Raw genomic sequence first — 24,209 nt, 5'->3', positions numbered from 1 at the left:
TTGTTTTTGCAACCAGTGTTGACCTCTTTGTTTTTGTACCTGTTGAAAAAGTGAGACATCTCCGACGCCAGAACATTTAATTTGTATATTTACGGAACTTCACATGCATGTGTATAATCCTGATGGCATTTAACTGTACCGTCGAATGTTTTCTATATTTTAAATTAAAAAAATTATAGTAATTAAATAAATAAATCTGTGTATATACGCAAGACCAAAACACTATCAACATTTGAGACACGATACAGTGAGCGTGTCTTTACGGGCTATCTGTAAATTTTCATCGCATAAACAAGCAATCATTTACAAATAGGTAGCACTCATCATGTTTATGTGGGTAATTTATGACATTTTATTTGCTGACTTTGACGTAGAAAAGGCCTATGTCATAAAATAGGTGTGAGAGTGTTGTGATGGGAGTACAAAATGTTCTCGCATGAGGCCTGATATTTCTGTTCAGCATGGTCTGCTTCAATATAAAAAAACAGCTGAGCCAGCATGAAACTTAAATGAACCTGCAACAGTCTTCAGTCTTGCGTGTGTAAACATTGGTGATTTGAGGCTGTTTTCAAGTGACTCATTCGAATATGCAGAGCGCAGTAATTTAAATGTTGAGCTACTGACACTGTTTATATGAGCACAGTGGAAGATTCAAGTGGGGTGTTGTGAAGGTAAGCTACTCGTTTGCTTTGCATTTCCTCTGAAGCAAATTTTTAACGAGGAAGATGCCATTATAAATGTAATAAGCAGGGTGCCAAACGCTGATAATGAGCTTTCTGGGAAACAACAAGTGCCTACAGCAACACCTGCAATTACAGCAGTTAAATGTCATCCTTGTATACTTCACAGGCGTTTGGCGTCTAAGTGATTTCAGTGTTTTAGTTGGTGAGTTTGAGAAACAGCAGCACACTAGTAGAGTAATACCTCGGAAGGTCCCTCTTTGGACCTTGTAAGGTAAAAGAAGTTAAAAGGGAACATTATTATCACATGGGTAACCTTCATCTTCACGGTGTTTGTGAGAAGATGTCTGTGTGTGTGTGTGTGTGTGTGTGTGTGTGTGTGTTGTTTGCACTAACTGGGGTGCCAGCGAAGGGTGCATGGTCACAGTTCTCCTGCCAGGAGCGGTTGAGGCTTAGCACAAAATCCTGGAAGAATGGATGAGTTTTGTTGAAGACTGAAAAACCAACTATGTTGACTCGTTGATCCGCCACATCATCCAGCCGCAGTAAAGAGAACTCCTGTGGGGCAGAATTAGAGAGGGACAAGCAGAGAGATAGAAGAAAAAAAATTATTGGGTGAATGCAGCTGATTGAGACGTCATGTTCTGCTGTGATCGACCATAATCTGCTCTAAATAACACCAAATGGCGTATTGAATTATTGTCAGTGTAAAAAAGGGCATGTGTTAATCAAAAACACCCGTCTCGCTTAGGTTTCATTAACTTCCATTATTCCGGCTGACTGAGAAGGCAACAATTTGTTCATTCTCCTTTGAGCTATGCGTCACTGCACCAAATCAAGCATTTTGCTCTGGCCATGTGCATTTTCTGACAAAGAGGTCATTGTATGAATAGTGGAAGCTAAATGTCTAGAATTAGAGAGCAGGATAGACAGCGGATGGGGGGGAAATGAGGACACTGAGACAATAGATAATTGATATGCGATATATAGAACCACATTGCATATTGTAATGCTTCAGGTTGGGAGTAGAGGAAAATACAGGTATTTATTATTTGGCTCATTTACCCAAGAGACAAGCTAGATTTTTTCCCTCCAACTTGGGAACAGCAGACAGGGGACAGGTGGAAATAGAGATGAAGAAGGGCAGGGGAGAAGGGAGGCAGGGGTGTGACAAGGGATCGACGTCTCCTGAAGGTTAATAGAAGTGTCAGAGACCCCCCCCCCCCCCCCCCACGCCCCCGCCACTGGCAGCCCGTTGTGCCATCTAGCTTTTGACAGCCAGACCAAACCCAGTCTACCTATCTGTCTGCTACCAAGGCCAGGGACTCTGAAGATAAGAGAGGTTGGAGGGGATGGTGAGCAGCAGAGGTGAGACCTGGGTAGAAAATAAAAAAGGTGTGGTGTGCGAGAACAGAGTTGGTAGGTGACATGAATGTAATGTAATGTGAAAACTGGGAGGGCTCACCATGGACAATGCATCCAAAAGACAAGTAAAATAGTTACAGGATATGTGTATGTAAATGTGAGGTACAGAACATATTGGGACACAATTATTTTTCCTTCAAAAATAATGTTAAAAAATTCTATTCTCATATCAACCTTCTGATAACCAACCTCATGTGTGTTACCAGCCTTTAGGTTTAGTCCAAAATCTTATTTTTAAAAAAGCAATACAAACAAACAACAAAAAATGGAGTCAGTCGAATCGAAATCTTGACTGGTTCCTGGAGATATCAGGGCTTTCAGAGTCCAAGGCACACACGCAACAGTAAAATGAAAAACAGGAAAAATCTAAGCAAAAGGTCTTTTTCATCAGTAAGAGGAAAATGGACGAGAGGGGAGGCGGATCGGATAATGGACGCTCATACAAAAAAAGTGAATAGGTCAGTGAATTAAATAACTGATAAGCAGGTGGGTAGAAAAAGCTCTCAGACCGAGAGGAGACCAGGCATGATTCTCTCCACTGTGGGTGACTGCACTGATAGAGACTCAGAGCAAAGCGGGGCAGGAGAGAATGCAGTGGATATTGACTTTGAGTGGGAGGCCTATTATTCCCGGTGCCAACCACTCAAAAACCTGGAAACCCCAAATGGTTAGTGATGATGGCGCGCAGCAGGACGGCTCTGCTGCATGATAAAAACAAACAGCTCTGTTAAACTAAAAATATATATTCCAGGTAAGCGGGGGAAAGGACTCTAGACCTCACAAGAGAGGAAATAAGGAGAGTTAAGGAGAGAGGGTTATGGAGATATGTATGAATGAATGATATCTGTCCTGGGCAACAGAAGGAATGATATTTGTGATGAATCTGGAAGCCGTGTACACTTTAGTATTAAATACCAATGTAGATTTGTTCTGTCTCTTCTACAAGAAACAGGCCTCGACCGTTTCGACTGGTTCTCCGCCTCACTGTTGAGAAAAATGTCTGCTGCCTCAAAGAGGATGAGAGCATTTGATTGGTCATTGCTGATATTAATTTAATCAATAAATCATTTCCAATAGGACAGCACAGAGTGGCAGATGGGTTTGTGCTTGCATGCTGTATCGCAAAAGTAACGCCCGAACAGATGTTTAATATCAAAGAACAAATGGGAAACAAAAAGAGAGTTGACCAGAATGTGTGTGATTGCAAGTTTTGTTTTAAATGTAATGTAATGAAAAATACTGCAAAGAGAGGTTATAATATAAAACATATGAGGATTTGAGGTGGAACTGTTAAACATATTTTATAAGAACACATACAGTATTGCCTGATCAGAGGTCGAGGCAGTGAAATCAGAGGGGCTGCGAGCCGCTCTGATGAAGAGAATTGTCTAATTGGTCTTGTGATAGTCTGGCTCTTTTGAACATGCAGTACCGTAAGTCAGAGGAGAGCTATCAGAGGGATTAGATGTTCTTGAGGAACACTTAATCCCAACCTGAGTGTTACTGCACCTCAGGTAAAAAAACCTGATTTGTCCATATCCAATATATGGATTTATTTATGGATTTTTGTTTCACAAAATTAAAGCAAAGGTCATGTTCATATTATTGATTCCCATGAACTACATTCAAATGCACTGGCTTGTCTATAGTCCGCTTGTATATTTAGGTGTCCCTTTTGGGGCCGCCTAAGCCTTCTGAGACTGGCCATATAATTACTGGCTAAGTGTACTTTAATAGATCATTAAAGGGAGAGCTGTGCAAACGAGCCTATCATTAAGCATGCCCCTCAAGGGCGCCTGTATGTATGCATGTGCACATACACAAACTGTAGACTGCACGTGCACACCCACACACAGGAAAATGAAATCCCTATAATTGAGCAACACATGCACATATTCACATACGCACTGAAGACCAAGGTCACCATGAATATCCTCAGGCTACGTCTTCAGAAAACAAATGGGATGCATTCGTGGGCACGAGGGCACTAAAACACTCAGGCGCACACACGCGCACACCATAAATCCCTCCACATGAGCAATTATGCCCTCTTGCATTCTAAATAGGTGGTGTAAAATGACAGTGCTTAGCAGATGACAGTTGGTTTCCAGCAGTAGGGGAAGGAAGAGGCAGAGTTGGAGGGTAGAAGAGAGAGAACCCACTGAAAAAACCAACTGTCACTGCTGAAGGGGCAAAAAGCGTAGAGGCGCATAATGATGATGAGGAGGGGAATGACAGGGGATGACTGAGAGAGCACTCGCTGGTGAATCGATGGAGAGGGGGGAAGGTGAGACATTAGCTGGCACAACTGAGAACTTAAAAAGCAGCGAAGGGAAAAAGTGGGCGTGACAGAGCAAAGACGAGAGGGGGCAGGGAGGTGTAAGGGAATGACAGGTCTGGCCAAGGGACCCCCACACTGGCTGTCACCTGGAGATCAATCAGCAGCTGGGACACGAGCCAACCAACCAAAAAATGTTCCTCCACCTCCGCAATTCCTGCCGTCTGAAAACCTCACAGTCTGGAAGTCTGTCACATCTATTCTTTATGATCCTTTTTTTAAGTTTTATTATTCTCTCTGTGTCTCTTTCCTTATTTAATATGGCTTTTTATATCATTTAGCTTTCAGAGATTCATCTCACTTTTCGCCCAATGCCCCATTCACGCATGCACCAACACAAATGCCCGGATGTGTGACCGCCAGTCAGCTTGAACAGTGAATAATGAGATCCCAGGGGTAACGGATGCTGCTGATAGCGGGATAGACTGTCATGAACCCTTCTTCTCCTCCCCCTACACATCACCAACCCATCCAGAAATATATGTAGGACAGAAATGTAGTGAGAGTATAGTGTTTCATGGGCTCCGAGGGCATCTACTGAATCAGCCTGCATCTCTGCTGCATGTATGGTACAACACCCTGTAACTGAAACCTTTATCTTAACTTCATAGGGAGCTTTGTAATATGCATGCATGAAGTACACGATATACAATGCTCATTTCATACTGTCATACTGATGTATACTGTGTGAATAGTATTTCAATCAATCAGTTCAGTCATCTGAACATTTTGTGCTTGAAGAACTTTGTTAAAGTGGCATTAAAAGTAATGGAGTTTTAGGACAGTGTTGTAAAGGAACACAGCAATAATGTCAAGTGAGCCAGACCAATAAATTGAAGTTGACACTGAAAGACTCCTGGGCATTATGTTTTACACAAATTAAATGAGTACTAAGGTCTGTGGCACAGGTAACTGTTTTACATTTTCTGCTATTTATTATCATAAGCAGAGGTAGAGTTTAAGCGGCAGTGATTTATTTTTGGCCACTTGGGAGCAGTGCAACAGGCTGCACATAAAGTTGCGGGGTGTTGAATGTGTTAGAAATTGATTGCTGTAGACACGAGCTCTGTTTAGGTCTCCACCAAATCTGTCATGATTCTGCCCTCAGGAACTCCAGACCTCTGTGTAACCCGTAGAGACTTTGGTGAACTCTTTTGTTTCTTGAGAATTTTGGTTTATTCTGATGTCCCTTTCCTGGTGTCTCTGCCCTTCCTGTTCCTCTCTTGGGTTCAGTCTCTTTACTATTCTCGTGTCTCCTGGCCCTGTCATTGTCTGCACCTGCTCCTCAAGTGTCTCACCCGTCTTCAACCTTCCCTTGTGTATTCAGACTCTGTGCTCCCAGTCCTCTGTGTCAGTGCGTTCGGTTACTCGTGGAATCTGTTCTGGTTAGTTTCTTGTGGCTCCTGGTCCTGCTAATTCCCCGTGTGTTTTGCTTCCAGTGACTATCCTCTTGGACATTCTCAGCCATTTTGTTTCCTGTAAAACTTTGGGTCTGTCTTCTTTGTTTTCTTTTTTATTCAATTCTTTTTGCACTTTGCATTTGGTCCCTGCCTCTTCGCCACCATCCGTGACAGAACCCTGAGGGGATATATCTCTGACTCTCTGATAAATGCTCCACTATGTTCACCAGTTGGTTTTTAAAAAAATTGCTGGCCTGCCATTTGGTGCCAGACGTGTAGCACGCAGAGCCGTTCATCAGAGGATTTGTTGCTGCTGGAGACAAAAGTGATGGGACCGAAGCGAACAATTAAGCTGCAGGACTTGAGCTGAATGACACGTTTGAGGGTAACTGAAGAGCTGGGTGATAAATTGATGTATTTTTCACTATGAATCCCCTCTTTATCATAAAATTGTGATTATGTAGTTATTTGTTACATTTTAAATATATAAAACATTTTGATTACTGCAGTTTAATGTAGACAGGCATATGGCATGTCTTTTGGTTGTTGAATCCTCAGCTGGAAACAATCTATTTGTATTTATTTTGTTTGCTTTGTAAAATGTGTCCCAGATAAGGACAGAACCGTCAGTGGCGATCATCATCATTGACAACGTGAAAAAGAAAGAGGAAATATCTACAGTCCTTATCTACCTAGCATGGCAGCACTGTGAAAAGAAACAAAAACAGCTCCAGGAGCCTATGACTGAGTAACATGTCGGCAAATTGCATATTGATTTTCCCGATAATAAAATACTAATTAATGACATCCCTCATTTTATACTGGCGAAGGCTATAACAGGATAAAACCTTCAGGTCTGAGATTGGTCTTCGCTCAGCAATGAAATCCATTTCTAGTGGCACGCTGATTATTCCCTAATAGCTGGAATGTTCATGCAGTGTTTTTGGCAATAAGTCATTTCATGCTTGTATCAATTGCCACGCAAATTCAGGCTGAGCTCTAAAGCCTCCCGCAGCCTTTTAATTACAATGTTCTCAGTGAGCGTGGGATGGGAATAGAGAAGGAGGAGAGAGGGAGCGTTACCAAATGTCCTTCCTACAGACTTGTTATGAACCTGGGATGTAATAGCAAAATTGGATGAATGATTTATGGAACTTTATGTTCATGAAACTAAACAATTATCTACTGCACTATAATTGCAGCTCCACCAATTGCTCACCAGTTGCTGTCCGGATATTTTGCTTCCTGTGCATGCACTGAACCAAAGTCATCCCTCTTGAGTAGGTCAGTAAGAAGTCACATCATCCCCATCGGCCAGCTCGATTCATTTCCTGTGTGATGTCCATGGAATTAACATACTATGTACCTTAGAGCAGCCTGCTGGGGTTGATGCATTAGCTTTGTTTCAAAGCTTTTAATGGCCACATATATCACAACAATCTGGCAGCATTCCTGCAGTGTTGGAAACAAATTACCAATTTTATTCCATTATTCATAGAATTATGTCTGACCTACAACAGTAACAACCTATTTGTGAGGCAGAGACCTTATGCCCAGAATAATTCGTAGGCTGGTGGAGGCCAATGACATCATGAATATTGCAGACACCAGCATATGGTTGGAATCTGAAAAAGTCTATCTTTCCCAGTAAGCTATTCATTCAAAATCCCTGCAGGATTTTATAAAGGACCATAACAGCTGAAAGCACAAAAGGAAAAGGAAATTTCTAAAAAGAAAAGCCCTTCAAAGTAAAACAAATACATAAACAAAATATACTTGTGATGATTCTTTTAATTGAAAAATTGGGCGACAGACAATGGAGATAAAGACTAAACATTGGTCATCTCAGTGAAGTCCTGAGTGTTTCACATCGATCACCTGTAGTGATCCCTCAGCTTCGGAACTAGATGTTCTCTCACGGTTAAAAGGGTCACAAGAAAACAATAATATGCCATATACAGAAAATCTCTGCATGGCTTTAAATGGTCACATTCAGGTTGGTATAATATCATTTGATTTCATTTAATATCACACATTCCCTGTGCATTTATTTCAGAGAGAGATGCGAAGGGCAAGCAGGATTTTGTGTTCCCTGGTCAAAACAAACTCAAACCTCAATTAATCTATGCTGACTCACCTCGGTGATTGAAGACTTGCTGTCTCAGCTCTGTAGTTGGTGAATTGATAGCAACAGAGGCTCACTTAGGGCTTTTCTACCCGAAAAGGGGCTTTTGCTCCCGCTTTCAGATTTCGTTTTGATCGACCATATTGTTTGTTTTCTACCTAAAGGTTATACATGCAAGATTTTAAACATTCTTACATTAATACAGCAGCCAATAACAATTTTCTATGTTAGTATTACGTGGTGTAATGGCGTTCCTGAGCAGAGAATGAAGTCCCACTGTGAGTGTTGTTAACCGTCCCTCTGGTCCAGGCTCCACCGTGTGACGTATTTCAGAAAACACATACAGCACCAAAATAAAATCTAAAAACATATTTACTGACAAAATGGAAAGTGGACTGCATTTCACACAGCAATTTTCTGTCTGACTGATCGATTTACACACGCGCTGCACTTTCTCTATCACACATCATTCACACGCCGGGCAATGAGCCACAGCCGCCCACTAAAGTGTCTCACACCGAGATTCCAACAGGTGGACCACCCTGGTATTTTAGCATTCTGCATGGCAGCTAGCTGGATTGTGGTTTTTCTTGGCTCTCCTGTACACGGGGTAACTTTATTGAGTCGTGTGTTGCTGCCACAGGGCCGCAACACCCATAGACTCATAATAAAGTCAACACTGAGGTCACGAGGGGGAGTCCGGAGGTGAGGCTGGTGAAGCATTCGTTTTGGATTGAGGTGAGATATTGGTGCTGGTGTGACATGCAGTGGCAGGGAATATCATATAAATATCCATCACATTTTTGCAACATCATCTAACATAGCATTTCCCGACTGGCGGGATATCTTGCAAATCCTGCGTAGCTGCTTTCTGTTCTCTGAGGACATACATGTGAATGCATCTTATTGCTATTTTAGATCCACTTGCCTTATCGTTAGTGACATTTCCTTTAGTTTACTTTGAATCTTCATTTGCCTTCTTTTATTTTGGAGGAAATGTGTCCTAAACATGTTTTGTTCTCTCAGCTCAGCCTATCCAACCCATGTAATAATCAGTTAATGATACATTTTGAATTTGTATATGCTGTTTACATGACTCATTTCAAATTACGAATACAACATTATTATATTCAGAGATTAAAAAAAAAGGGAATATTAGCGTGCATGTCAACGTGCTGATTGTCCTCACTAATCCTGATTGGACATGATCAGCTCTGCAATCAGCCCAGCTTGACTGTGCATTGAACTTTCTGTCTTGATTTCTTTGTCTGGTTGAGCGATAATCAGATTACAATAACAGTGATGCCTTTCATTAAAATTAAAGCTCTATCAGGCTGATTAAAACAGCCAATCTGTGATATTTGCTCCAGATATCAAAAATGGATTTTCTGGTAGATCGTCAATCTGTTGTAATGCACCGGCACAACCAAAGTCATATGTCTGATTAGTTAAAGTGTGGGGTCACTGACCAACAGCGACATGAGCTTTGTGATGCTGATTTACAGCTAAAATCTATAAACGAAGTGAAGAAAAAAGATTTCTATTAAAAATACCAATACATTTCTATTCAAAATACCAGGATCTCTGTGGTTTTCAAGTGTGCACAAGTAGGAGCATCTGCACTTTCGCATTCACTATTTTAGAAGCATAATAGCGAGCACTTGCTACTTAATGGGCGCACTTAACAAAGCTACATGTAAGGTCTTTGATAAATTTCACATGAAGAGGTTTGAAAAAATGATTAATCTTTCTTGACTGGTGGTGAGTTTCTGTTGGCAGGTTTCTGGCTTATTAAACGGTTCATGGCAGGTTCGAGATGGGTGAATGATGAGGAGTAAAAAAAATTTGATCAGTGATAAAAAATAGGAAGAAGGAGTAGAAAGAAACAAGGAAAGCAATTTGGCGACAAGGAAGGGAAAATGAAAGAGAAGATGAAGTAAAGGAAGGACAGTAGTATGAAGGTGGACATTAAATTGTGGGATGGAAGAAAGTTATAGAGCATGGAAAGGAAGTCAGGTATGAAGTCGGCAAGCAATTTCATCTTTCTGAAGAACGCCCTACAGTAAGCCGTGACTCAAGCCCTGGGATTTGGAAGATAATAGGCTGTAATACGATTGTCAACACTGAGTCATCCAGACATGGGGCTCAGAGGGAGAGTTGGAGGTAATAGGGCTGACACAGAGTAATCAATACGACAGAACTCCTCACACATACAAAGGTCGGAGTCGGAACACTACCCTAAATTGTTTGCTTTCATTCACACAAACATCCAGCCACTGTCTGGCTACCGTAATCTTTAAGGATGAAAAGAGGCCGGGGGATTTCACCTCTTATAATGTGGTGGCAAACAAAGCTTCTAAGTGTGTTTTAATCACTAAAAAGTTATGTTATGAAATGCAAGGAGGCTTGACTCAAATATTCAACATACCAGCTTGGTAGTCTCTCACACAGACTCCATAAACTCAACTATAAAAAGTTGGTCCAAACCTATGCAACATTTTCATTTGCATTTCATTAAAAAAAAGGATTTTCCATCTTAGGTTTAAAATTCCATCAATGACCACTGCTCTTTAGAAGCCACAGTGCCTTAAATCAGACACGTTCCCTTAACAAATCCTTATAAATTTCTGATTATTTAACACGATCAGAAAACAACTCGCAACCCAACCTGTTAACCTTCAAAGTTAACCATAAATGTATAATGAATGCCCTTCATGAATACTGATATGAATGTCAATGCGTTATTTGCACGTGAAAATAAGAGGGTTTTTTTTATGAGGTGGATGACCGTGTAGCTAACTAAAGTATTCTGCATGTGCTATGTTAATGAACTGAGGCAAGCAATTGTATGTCATTATTATATAATTGCATACATTATTTGCTTTGAGTGTAAAACGTGTGCAGGGAACATCTGGCTTAGAATAGACGTGTCCAGACTCAAGTCTCTTTCTTCTGATCTGGTATATCAGACAACAAGTTCAATCAGTGAAGACAAGGAGGCTGAAGTGGACGTCTGCATGTCTGCCCTCAGACACACACACACACACACACACACACACACACACACACACACACACACACACACACACACACACACACACACACACACACACACACACACACACACACAAACACACACACACAGACACACACACACACACACACACACACACACACACACACTACAAAAACCAGCAATAATGCATCATAATTACGAGGTCTTACATGAGCTCTTCGCTTTCAGTAGTTGCTTATTTGCAGGGGCACGAGAGCCCACAACAGACAGATGATGCTTTAATTAAGCAGAGTGTCTTCAAAATAAGGATATAAATAAATGATTAAGACGTCAAGCTCATTTTTAATCGTCTGTGAAATCTGATATGGAGGATAATGAGCTGATTGGAAGTGTCAATAGAGCATTAAACTCAGCTTCCATGTCAAAGCAGTATGAATAATCATTGCTTTTTTTCCCAACCCCTTTTCTCACAAGGAACCTGCAACATTACTGGACAATCACAGAGACAGTCAACTACAAAATGTCAATTAACACCCCGCCCCCAAAAAATTATATGGATATGTCAGACTTATGCCTGGTTTTCAAGGGGAGTCTAAAAAAGGCCACTGCAGTTTTAACATTTGTTTGTTCACCAGTGGGCCATCACTTTTAGGAAATGGACTCATACAGTATATGTATACTTTTGTTTTTGTTCTTTTGTAAATGGATACACAAACTTGGCAGATGAAGCAAAGAGCCAGCAGCCGAGCCGAGCAGCCGCAGCGAAAATGAATACTACAGCCATCCATGTTATTCTTATCAAGCTTTTTATGACATTTTCTATGCAACAATTCACAGGACAGAGTGGTTGAGGCTTTGAACCCCCCCCCCCACACACACACACACACACACCCCTTTGATGGCTTTATTGAATAGTTGATGGTTCAGAGAGACAGGATGAAGGTGACAGACCTTGAAGATGGATGGTGGTCACCATCGAATATAATCTATATCAAAACCAGGATGGCGGGGGACAGTGTACACCTCTTATCCAACCAGGTCATCAGGAAAGGCCCTGACCTTTTTCGCTGTAAAGCTGGATTTATAGTTCTGCATTACAGAGTTACAGCATAGAAACTGATGTGTTTTCTGAGCATTAGATCGCCTTTTCAAGTATTAACCCAAATTAAAAAGAACCTGAATGTAAGCATAATGTGTCTCCTTTAAAGACTCTGAAATGACCAAATCAGAAAGTAACAGTAGGGCAAATGTGTATAGTGGGAATTTATAAATCATAGCTCAAAATGATTTCCATCTGGGGTGCAGTTGTGTTAGTACTACTCTCTAAAACACCTACACATGAGAGTAATTCAAAGTAAGTTGGCATCTTTGCATTACAAATGATTTGCAAGCAGACATTATTTGGTGAAACACACTTGTTGTGACATAATAACCACATAGTTTATATTCTGGCTGGATGAGGCTCTCTGTTGTCACCGTCCATGTAGCCTATTACCTTTTCTATTACTCAGTTGATTAATTCTCAAACTCTGTGTCTAAACAGGGAAATATGAACTTTACATAAGCCGTGGAGGGGAATTAATTAAATCCCAATCGTTTTCACAGTCACAGTGGCTGCCCTCAAAAGCAGGTTGACTGACAAGACTTCTTTTGGATTTATAAATCTTCTTTACCACAGTGCAGAGCGGAGATGGAGGGCGAGGTTGATGTGAAGTCATTTATTTTCTTCTTTTTTTTCGCTTTTTAATAGAAATACACATTCACAGATACGGGACAAGAAATTTTACCAGAACAATAAACTTTTGAAATTGAATTCTGTATCACCAAGACAATATTTTTTTTTAAATCAAGGCCAGGCACACCCAGACAGAAATACAAAGTGAGAGAGAGAAGACGAAAGCGAGCGCGAGCGAGAAAGAAAACAGGAGGGATGCAGGTTTGTGCAGCACGGAAAGAGGTCAAACTACAGGGACAAGGGCAGACAGCAAATACTGTCTTTGCCTGACTAGCACAGAGTTACGGAGAGCAAAGTAACATCTACAAAAGTAGAGAAAGAAAAATGAATATGTGGAATGAGAGAAAATGACAGAAAAAAATAAAATATATGTTTCTGCATATCAGGGGAGACAGGCATATATTTAATCTGTTCTTTGGTGGCAAGTTTGAATAATTAAGCATTTTAACATTTGCCAGTGTTGGGGGGAATAATTAGAAGCATGGAGCATGTCGAGCCCAGAACCCCAACAGGCCAAGAACAAATGGTGGGGAGCGGGTCAGTGTCTGGGAAATAATAGGGATTAACTGCTAGTGAATAACAGCATCAGCCATGCTTCAGAAGTAACACTGAACTCCTCTCATCACACTTTTATACAAACCTGCCAATTAGCTCTAATAAGAGTGGAGAAAAAAGACAGAGTTTAAGTTTAAATCACATATGCAGCCTGCTTGTCTATCACCAATGTTGGTTCGTGACAGCGACACATGCAGAAAAAATAAAATACATAGCTTATTTCAAGGAAGCAGAAAGAATGGCAGGTAGATAAGCAGGCGAAGATGTTAAGGCTGTATGCATGTGCGACTGGGAGGGATGGGATGTTGTGTGGGTGAGCATGTACATGAGTTTATCTATTGGAGTTCCCTCATTCGCGTGTGTGTGTGTTTGTGTGACAGTCAAGAAGTGCTGGCAGCTCTTCGGGCATGGATGCATGACAAAGACTGCAGTGACAAGAGGGATCACGGGTGTTTGGAGGGGAAATGGAACATGAAGAACAAAACAAACAGGCGGAGGGGTGTGTGGGGGGTGATGGCCCCAGTTTTGTAGAGAGGGATAATATGTCAGCCGGCACTGTGTGTCAAAGCGTGTTTTTGATTGGTTTGTGTAGATGTGTGGTGTGTGTGTGAGAGAGAGAGAGAGAGAGAGAGAGAGAGAGAGAGAGAGAGACAAAGTGAGCCTGCACGCTTTCATCAAGACTCAAAATGACATCACAAAGTGAAAGTGTGCCACGCGAGGCACTGCTACGCCCAATCCCGTGCTCACATAACCTTCAAATGACATTAGGCATCCCGTCAACACGTGATGAGTCACTGCCAAGCTGATGTGATTTATTCAATCCTGCAAAAAAGCTTGGATCGCAGGATACAAATCACTTAGATGGAAGCCATGGAGTGGGGGCCGAGTGTCACCAGACGTGCGTGCATTCTCCGTTTTTGTTTTGATTGTTTCCACAAGACATTTATGTGCATGCATGGCTCTCGCGTGCGCCTGTGTATTGGATTGAAGCTGAGGAGGCTGCAGGATGTCGGGTGTACTCACTTCCTGCAAAACAAAGTTGTCATCACAGAGAAGCTGTGCAATCCCTGTGGAGCTGTTGAGATTTCTCTCTCTTCCATGGAGCATGTTTTTTGTTTTAATCTCTCCGCCCACTGTGAAACAAGGGGGCATAGATTTCTATCAGATCTTACAATTAAAGCCCAGGAGATTTAAGGCTGTTATTAAGTGGACTTAATGGGAGAGAGGAAAATAAACTGGCGCTAAGAGCATTATCACATTATGGAGTAAAGAAACATGCTTGATAATATCTGAGTGAGGTCTCCGTGCTCCTGATCCTCCCCATCACCTGCGTGTCTAATTCTGATCCGCTCAACTGATCAACTAAAGGGAATACTTGTGTCTCGACTAAACGTTACACTACCAATAGGCCGATCCCTCGGCAATCACAGAGGAGAATTAATGTAGCGAGGAACAAATTGCAGGTTTCAGAGACCGTTATGAAATGCAACAATCTGAATCGTATTGCTTTTTAATTGAGATACAGGCAAATAAAAAAAATACATCTCTTCCTACCCCAGGCAGTGTCCACTGAAGATCATCTCTAATTCAGCTCTAATTCTCAACTCTAATTAAATAAAGAATGGTCACACTTTAACATCCGTGTTCTCTCCAGAGACCTTAGTAAACAAATGGACTGATGCCAGATATAAATAACAAACAAACAGATATACTTATGAATTATAGGGAGCTTTGAGAGAGGATGCAAACAAACCATATATCTGTGAATTATATATTACAGAATTTGTATTATCAGACCACATTCACTAGGATGCAGAGCAATGATTCTGCTCAATGACGCGAGACAGGGACTATTTCTACCTCTCCTTCCGTCACTGCTTTCTTAAAAAATCAAATTAATAAAATCAACGCATAACTCAAGAAACAAAACAAGACCGAGATTAGACTGTCAAATCCCAAAATTGGGCATGGAAAAAACCCTGAGTCGAGACGGTTGGCTGCGCGAGGACGTGGATGAGCGTCTTGAGATGATTCAGGTGAAACAGATTAGGCAGCGGAGCAGTCTGGCAGATCGTTAGTCAGAGATGTCAAGAAACACAGATAAATGAAGTGTCAGCAGAGGAGAAAAAGAGAGGAGGAGGCGGTGGTTTCAGAAAATACGGGGGAAACAAGGGAGAGAGCAGAGATATGGAGAAGGAGGAGAGAGCGGGGCGGAGCATTTCAGAATAATTAATGTTTATAAGCCTTAACAATTTGTTAGGTAATTGTAGAACCTCAGAGGAATAAATTATACAGCTTACAGAGTTGAACATCACCAGCAATTACGTTCGCTACAAGTTTCTTTTGATTCATCAGTGAATCACAACGACACCATCTAATGTTAACTCATGCACAGTTGATCGTGAGTCGGTCTCTAAAGAAACTCGTGCATTCATCATCACTTTTAATAATGCCGTGTAATTGATCATTACCAGTTGCAGCTTAAATTCTTAACAAATTATTTATAAAGGTACACTGTGAGTAATGCCTCACACATTACAATGTGTTTCATCTTCTGAACAGTTTCTGCAGTCTTTGGTGTGAATATGAACTACTTTGTACAGCCACGGGTCATCATTTATCAAGGCAATAGGTGTCTGACATGTTTTCCCTTCTAAAACGCAATAATTACATCCGGCCTATCTTGAAATCTTAATTATTTCTATTTTCATCAATCAGGAGAGCTACATGGGAGACTGAGAGAGAGGGCTGACATGAAACGCAAGTCTCATGCCAGATTTAAACCTGGTCATGTATATGGGCTTGTGTATTTGAGATCGTGCCAGCACGTCAGTGTTTCTGTCCTGTACACTAGTCGTCACAATCAGGATGAATTTAAGATCGGTAACAACATTTGGCTTTATCCACATTCACCTTTTCATTATTAAAAGGTCCGACCCTAAGTACATCCCAGCAGTGGAGGGGAAGGAAAAAAAACAGACCAGATGATTCAACAAAAAAACTAAACAACAAAGGTGAAAAGACATAATGAGCAAAGCTGGAGGACAAACTATGCACAAAAGGTCAAACTGTTCTGTTTAAGCAGCTATATTGTACTAGCCAGGTAATGTATGGTCATATCATATTAGGTTTTTATCTAAACTCAATTATTAGTCATTATACTGTAAGGTATATCAAACCATTTTGTGTACTGAAAAGTGTTTCTAATATAGTGGCTAACCATAGTGACTTGCGTATTAATCTTACAGCGTCTACTTGTCTGGGCCTCGGGGTTAACGCTAGCTTGTTCCATAATTCTAACCATAAACCGAAACCTCTTGACAGCAATTTCAATGGATTAGATGCTCATTTGATCAGAATACACAGTGGAGGTTCCCAACCTCGACACATAGTTTTAGAAGCTAATTGACTCTAATTTGAACCTCAAAATCAAACTTTTATTACCTGGATATATGTTTTATTAGGTCTCATCACAGATATACAGGTAACAGAGTTGTAATGATAACAGATACATGGATATCTGGAAATGAATTATCTGCATGCTGGAACCCTTTCTGTGGCTATTCAATAAATTGAGGCGGTGGTAAGCAAACTTTAACTAAATCAAAGCAGACAGCAGAATTCAGACTTATGTAAGCTAACAAGAAAACATCATAAGCTCTGTGGCGCGGAGCTTTATGTGCCGTCTCCCTCTTTATGTCCATGATGTCTTTATATAGTGTGGAATGATGAAATGAAAATTATTTATGCTGCATAAAACAAGATACACCACTACATGAAAAGGATAAATAAATAAATAAGTTAATTATCTCAATTTTACTCCAAAGACCCTTTAACTCTCTGTAGCAATGGGAGGCCGTCTTCACACATAACCCTCTCTGTAGTTTAATAACAGTCAAAATAATCTCGAACAGAACTAACCGTCTGCAAACCCGAAGCTTGCTTACTGCAAACCCTCCTACAGACAACATTCTGAGAAACACATCAGGCAATTACATGAAATTGCCGCTGCCTTTATTCAACAAACTGTAAAATCGCCACTTGTTCAGACAAAAGACAAATACGCACATGTGCTTATGACTTATCCGTCACGTGTAACTGCATTCTTCTCAACATCACAGATGTATTAAAATCTTTATTTTCTCTTAAAGCGTTCATTTTTCGACTTTTCCTGCATAGTTGTATAACCACGTTCATAAAAAAGGACTGTCAGGAATAAGTAAATGTATCAGGTCACAGGTCGCCTAATGTAAAAGCTTTTTCAGGGGGAAAGGTGAACGAGTGCGAGATAAGCATAACATTTTAATAGACTGCAGCAATGTTATTCGCTTCCTGAGGATAACGGCTTTATCTGGACTGGAACAACTTTTACCATTAAGAATGCACATGCATACACACATGGGGAGATAAGTGATTGTACAATCTTCTCTATCATCTGTCGTGCTTCCGTCTGGACAGTTCTGCTGGAAAGCTTGACATTCCACTTTTACTCTCCAAAAGGAGCCATGATGCTTGTCAGCGATGACATGTAACAGCTATGTATATTGTATAGACTATATTTATACACATTCATACGCTGTGAGAGTTAAGTACTAAGAGTTAAGTCTAGCCTAAGGACACATCGGCACTCGGACTTTGGGAAGCTGGGATCGAACCGCCAACCTTCGGGCTAGAGGACGAAGACTCTACCTCCTGAGTCACGGCCGCCTGATATGTATGTACGAGTCCTTCAACCTGACTGTGACCTAACAGGCATACAGCAAGAAAACAGCCCTTTTTCTGTCATTTTCCTCAAATGCAGAAAATAAATTGCTGTGATGAGAATATTTTGGTATTTTGGAGTTTTTTGGAGGTCAGTTCCGAGTTTTTTTTTAGCTTCACTGTCTTTGCAGGATATCATATATAGCTTGGCAATGTCCTTTCAGATGGCGAAATCAATTATTTTTACCTTGAAATGCCACCCATGCCACTGACCAGCCTTGACTGCCCACCACCCATGTACCTTTACTTTTCGCTGCACTGGGAGAATATCACAAAACGTCCTGCTTTGGCACTGAATGTGCTCAGTGTTCTATGGTATTTGAACAAATGGCCAATGCCGACGTTTTTCTGCACAGGGCAGTCTCATGAAATGGCATAATGTACTTTAATGATGGGATGAAAAAGTGAACCAAGCTTTCAAAGTATCATTTGAATTTCTCCATCACATGGAGCTTGGTAAATGAGAACGTAATGGAAACTATCCACTGTCTTATCCTCTCTTGTGTTTAGGTGCATTTGTTCGTATGCGTGTGTGTGTGTGTGCGGTACAGTAACCATTATGCACAAGCAGCAGGGCCATTTAATAACAGAATAAATAGGATGAATCACTATGACAACTGAGGAGACAACAGCGCTTCTAATTTTACTGGACTAGGCACACTGCCGACCATTTTAGTCATATTAGTTGAAGCCATAACATTGCCAATGCTGATCAATGTCTGAATTTAAGAAAATGGTGGTGATGGTTGGAGGAGAGCCACTAGGAGGTCAACATATCTACCCCCTGTGTTATTTACGGTGTCATCCAAAAGACCCGCACAGCAACACCCGAGAAGAGTGATGAGGGAGCTTGTTAAGGTGTAGACACAAAGGAAAGAAAAACAGGTTGAAGAAAAGGTGGAAAAGAAAAGACGGCTTCAATAAGAGAAGTGACTATGTCAAAGGCTGTGGAGGAGAACATAAAGATGGCAGCAGCACACACTTAATGAGTCATAAATCAGCTTGATATGAATCCTCTCTACAGCACTATTAGAGCAAAGTGTTTCAAACATCATTAATTTCCATTAGGGAGCAGCTATCTGGTAAGTTTACTGTAGCATCAAATTTCTCCTGTCTTTACGATCTTACAATAACTCTCACATATCGTCTGGTCTCTGTGTGCCTAAATTCCATTACGATCTAATTTGTGGTAAAAATCTTTAATGTCTAGCAGGGATGTGCACAGAAAGGACTCATTTCAATCTCCGTCCTAATGCTGGCACATGAGCTAATGTGTAAAACACCCAGAATTTAGCATGTAGCATTACATCCATACGAACACTTTGAGCTTCAACGGAAGGTGCAGAGGTAACATTATGTGAACACCTACTGGAGATGAAGCATTTAAGAAGTGTCCGTAAGATAATGATTCAGCTGTTGGCCCGCTTTGAAAGCAACTTTGAGAAGAAGCACTTCTTTGAGCTGCCTCTCTCAGCTCTTTCTGCCTCTGTCACTGCAAACAACATTAAACCACCTGAAAATAACAAAGCATAATTTACAAAGCTACACTAAGTTAAACTAGACACAGGTAACCAGTAGCGTTAAGACACTCCACAATACATTATGTGTATGCAACATGAGTAGAGTTTACACCCCATCGTGTGAATCTGCCATGATGACTGAGAAAATCACCCACGGAATAAGAATTACAAAATGTAATTCCGAACAGAAAGAAAGAAAGAAAGAAAGAAAGAAAGAAAGGTGTAAAGGAACTCAGTCACTGACAGAAATGAGCGCCATGACTTCATGACTCATTCAATCTGGGCTTGGCAGGCTTTCAACAATCATAATTATAAGTAAAAGGGCAGCAAGAAACGACAACAGCAATAATACTAATGAATAAATACCAAGAAATTAAACAATCATTATTATTCATTTGCGTGGTCCAGGAGTGTCCTTCAGCCAACGAGGGCGAACCAACAGCGAGTGGAGCCACTACAGCGCTGCACCACACTCAGCATGTCGCTAATTCGAAGTCACATGCACTGAGGGAGAAAATCGACTATGCTATAAAGAAGCAATGCTATAATTCCTCTCTGCTTAACTCTATCCACTTAGTCCTTCATTCAAGTGAGTACCAATCAAAGAGTACTATTTTTATACACTACTCGAGCACAGCATTGGAGTACTGATGTGTTTCTGTAGGTGTGGAATCAATATTGCTTTCGAAATGCCCACACCATCCCCCCAATTGCCTTACCAGAGAGGTGAAGATGTAAGTGTAGTAGACAGACAGCATCCCCAGTTCTGACGCCTGCGGAGTAGAAGACAAAAAGGGGCAAGAGGTGAAACATACAGACAAATGTAAGAGAAAGAAAGTACAAAACAGACTAAAGAGAGATTTCAGGATTGGGGTTTGAACAAAAAGATGTTAGAATGGGGGTCAGAGACACAAAGGGAGGAGGGGAGGTCCAAAATAGAAAGCAGAGAGAGTCAAGAATAAAGGGGTGGGGAGAGGAGGGGAGAGAAGTTGAGGGGTCAGTGGCTCAGTGTAACTTCACTCTCCACAGAAAACAGATCAAATCCACATGTTGATACGAGTCACACTCTTATCTGTCGATGGCTCTCAATGGAGCATTTCATTTCTGAGGAGCATTAGTATGCTGCCTGACGCCCTGTCTTACAATTTGATTAAATCAAAGTCACAGTGAGGAGCAGTTGTGAAGGACAGGGTGAACTTCTCATCATTTAATTTCATTAAACACATTAGCAAAATAGAAAAATCACCCAGCTATAGACTTCTGCTCAATCACGCTGCAATGCACACAATGATTAAAATCAATAAATATTGTGTAGAGGCATACACCAAACCAAAGGGAATGTTTCAAAGAACAATCCCTTTTTTCCCCGCTTTCCTTTTCACAAATCATCATTTAATCCTGAGTGAAATTATTCATGATCATTGTGCATCATGAGAAAGAGTTTAATAACAACTATTTGGTCCTAATATCTGGAAAAAAAAGATGTCTGACATCTGTTTGGTTGTTGTTGTGGCATTAGGACTGTACGTTACTCAGTTGTTGAATATTCTGCCTGCAGGCACATAAATAACAAATATAGAAATAGACAAAGAAAGGCAGCAATAAAAATGGCAACTTGTATTACCGGCTGTATGCCCGTGCTGTTCCTTAGTTATTGTGTTGAATAATAGCCAGAAAATGTTTTTCGTAGAACATCATAATGCCACAGTGAAGTGACCTTCTGCAAATAAAATCTCATCACTTCCTCATTTTGTCTCAGTAGACATTTGTGTGAATGGGCATCTTGACCTTTCACCTCCAAATTCTTATCAGGTTATCCTCCAGTCCAAGAGAATATTTCATCGCAAAGTGTTTTTTGTTCTGAGATATAGAATTCTGGACGGACAGACGCTCCAGAAACACGGCCACGGCCGTCGCTGGTGCAGAGGCGCAAAAACACAAATAGATCTTTCGTGATTGAACTCTAAATGAAATCTCATGATGTATATAATAAACACATTTGTTTTTATTATATACGCGTTCTCCATCGAGTATATTAAAACATCATTACTCTGACACTACTGTAACTGTTTAAGGTAATTATTACGCTTCATGGAAGTTGTTCGCATCTGCCCTGGGATTACACACAGTTAGTAAAACCAGATTAGGGCAGAGGGTGGTTGATGTTTCTTACTCATCATAAAGAATATGGAAAGTAATATTTTAAAATCAGTGACTTTATGCCTGATGTGACCTGGTCCTTCAATGCTTTCAACCGGAAACTTACCTTTTAACCTCAATTGCCTTTGTTTGCCACTGAAATCCGATTCCCAAAGACACAATGCGACCAAAACAAGCAGCTGATGAAAATATCCTTTCCGTCTCCTTTCGCTGCATTCGAAATAAGCCTCCCTGCCCATTTTTTGATCTGCCCGTTGTTATGCTGCAGCTGTTTGTCAGAGTGCATGCAGTTTGCACTGCCCCTATATGCTCACCATCTCTCCCTCTCGGGTTCTGTGCAGCTGTGCACAACAGTGGAGGCCTGACTGAGTGAGATTACATTCAAAACCAGCACTGCTGACCTAAACCCCTCTGAATGGTAAAACCTCAGAGTGGGAGACCTTTGTCTGAAAGGGGTTTGATGTAAGATGTAAATAGACAAATAAGGGCGAATGTCTTGCACGACAAAGGACGATTCTGTCCCTTCAGACCAGCCGGACACTCTTATTATCATCTGAAACGGGCAAATATGCCAGCACACAGCTTTGATATGTTTGGCAACTGGGCACTGCACATGAGTGACGGGGCTGCCAACTTTCCACCGCCCAGCCGCAGGATTGTCTCTTGACAGACGGGCGAACAAACAGGGTGACACATAAAAGAAACAAAAGAGTAAGAGATGGAGGGATTGATAGACGGGGACGCGCGGCGAGGGAGGTGTGAAGAAACAGGGCTCTCTGCATTTGGACAGAGAACAAAGAGGGAGAAGGAGAGAAACTCCATAAATTGAAAGTGGAGACACAGGCGAGAGGGAGGGACACAGAGGGAGAAGGGGAGCGGAGACAGAGAAATCCCGCTGCAAGCTCCTGCTGCTCTGTGGCCCGGGGTTGCCATGGTGACTAGATGACCACTGATGGCAGCCCGCACACTTGATTGAGGTGAGCGTTTGAGATTGGAGACAGATGTGAGCAAGAGAGAGAGAGAGTCTAACCCATTTCTGTCTCTAGTTATTGTCACCTCCAGTCTACTCATCCATCCATCGTCTCCTAGAAATAATGAGGTTTGTATTAATTACTAAGAGAGCATATGCTGCTGCCAAATCTCTGACTGTCACCTTTATTGGCGCCATAAAAGCTCAGTACAAACACACAGTGCGTCTCCAATCAGGAGAATCTTCTACATTATGATGGGGTGAAAGTCTCCAATGTGCAAGTTCTGTGATTTTAATTACTGGTATGTGCCATCGGTGGACAAAAAGCACGTACAGTGTAGGACGTCATGTTCTGCGGCTGACAGAAATACTGCGGACTAACGTTGTCGCTGGATGAGCTTTATTGCTCTGCATACTACGACTGTAGTTGTATTCTCATGCAACAAGAAAAGTGAACCAACAGATGGATAATAGATGAAAAGAACATAAAATAATCAGTGTACTTAATGTGCTTCACTGATTTATGGAACAGCTTGTTTTAATCCACAACATACAAAGGATTAGAAAGTCGACTTCACTTTATGAGTCGGTTCCTACCCACATTAATCCACTTGAGTGTGCAGAATTCGCTCTTGTTGACGATAAGTTATTGCAACACAACTTGTTCCAATGCTGTCATCGATATAATTTGATGAACCATGTTTATTTGAGAACATTTCCTCGACCCTTTCTCTTCATAAGGTGTAAAGGGTCTGGGGTATTTTTCGTCATCTTCAGCTTTCACCTTCTGTGAAATTTTGTGAATTGACGTGATGCACGCCTGACTTAAAACAATGCATGGTGGTTAGAAATGTTGCCACACTATTAAAGGTTTTTATTGTAAAAGAAGTAACGCCCTTGCCAAACCACAAACGCACGCACGCGCACACAAACACGCGATTATTTTTCAAATTTTGATTGTTTTGATTCTGCTACATAAGGACCAAGATAGTTGCGTGGTGTTCAGGAGTCATTTTTTGTGTGCAAAGTAGTTCCCTGTGGAGCTGATATATAGTATTTTTGGTATGTAAAAAATAATCAAAAATGATGCGTCAAACTCTGAAATAATAAAATAAAAGTAAATGTGAGAAAAACATTTTTACCCACAAACATTGATACGATGCAGGTTACTCAGGATGGTTGTTACTACCAACTCTGACAGTTAATCACATTACATTTACCTAATTAATCAACAATATGGGGCCGACCACTCCTCCCAAAACACATGTAGACCAGGCCTATATACTTCCTTTTCATCAAGATACGTTCTCTTACTTTTCCAAAAGAGTGAGAAGAGGTAGAATCATGTTTCGAGTAGAGAATCCCTCGATATCTTACATAAAACTGCCACCGTAAAAAAATGTTTAAATGTGTCTTAACAGGTGAAAACTGAAGACTAACTAACTTCTTCTCTCGGCTAAAAAAAATATTCTCCACATATAAAATTACTTGAACACTTTAATTGCCACTGGCATTTTTCAGTTT

The 24,209-nt window shown here is 41.0% G+C and overlaps 1 protein-coding gene across 6 annotated transcripts in view; it reads right to left on the bottom strand.

The window, feature by feature from the left end:
* Positions 1–24,209, bottom strand: part of grik4 (glutamate receptor, ionotropic, kainate 4) — a 234,857-nt gene that overhangs the window by 45,933 nt on the left and 164,715 nt on the right. For all 6 annotated transcript variants that reach the window (XM_035622334.2, XM_035622333.2, XM_035622331.2 and 3 more), the window contains 2 exons: positions 20,275–20,328; positions 1,077–1,238 (listed from right to left, as the gene is read on the bottom strand). In XM_035622334.2, the coding sequence (XP_035478227.1) occupies positions 1,077–1,238; positions 20,275–20,328 (216 nt within the window). The remainder of the gene's footprint in view (positions 1–1,076; positions 1,239–20,274; positions 20,329–24,209) is intronic.

Source organism: Scophthalmus maximus, chromosome 11 (genome assembly GCF_022379125.1).
Source record: "Scophthalmus maximus strain ysfricsl-2021 chromosome 11, ASM2237912v1, whole genome shotgun sequence".
Classification (NCBI taxonomy): Eukaryota; Metazoa; Chordata; class Actinopteri; order Pleuronectiformes; family Scophthalmidae; genus Scophthalmus; species Scophthalmus maximus.
Note: the sequence above shows the minus strand (reverse complement) of the source record. Positions and strands in the feature narration are given on the sequence as shown.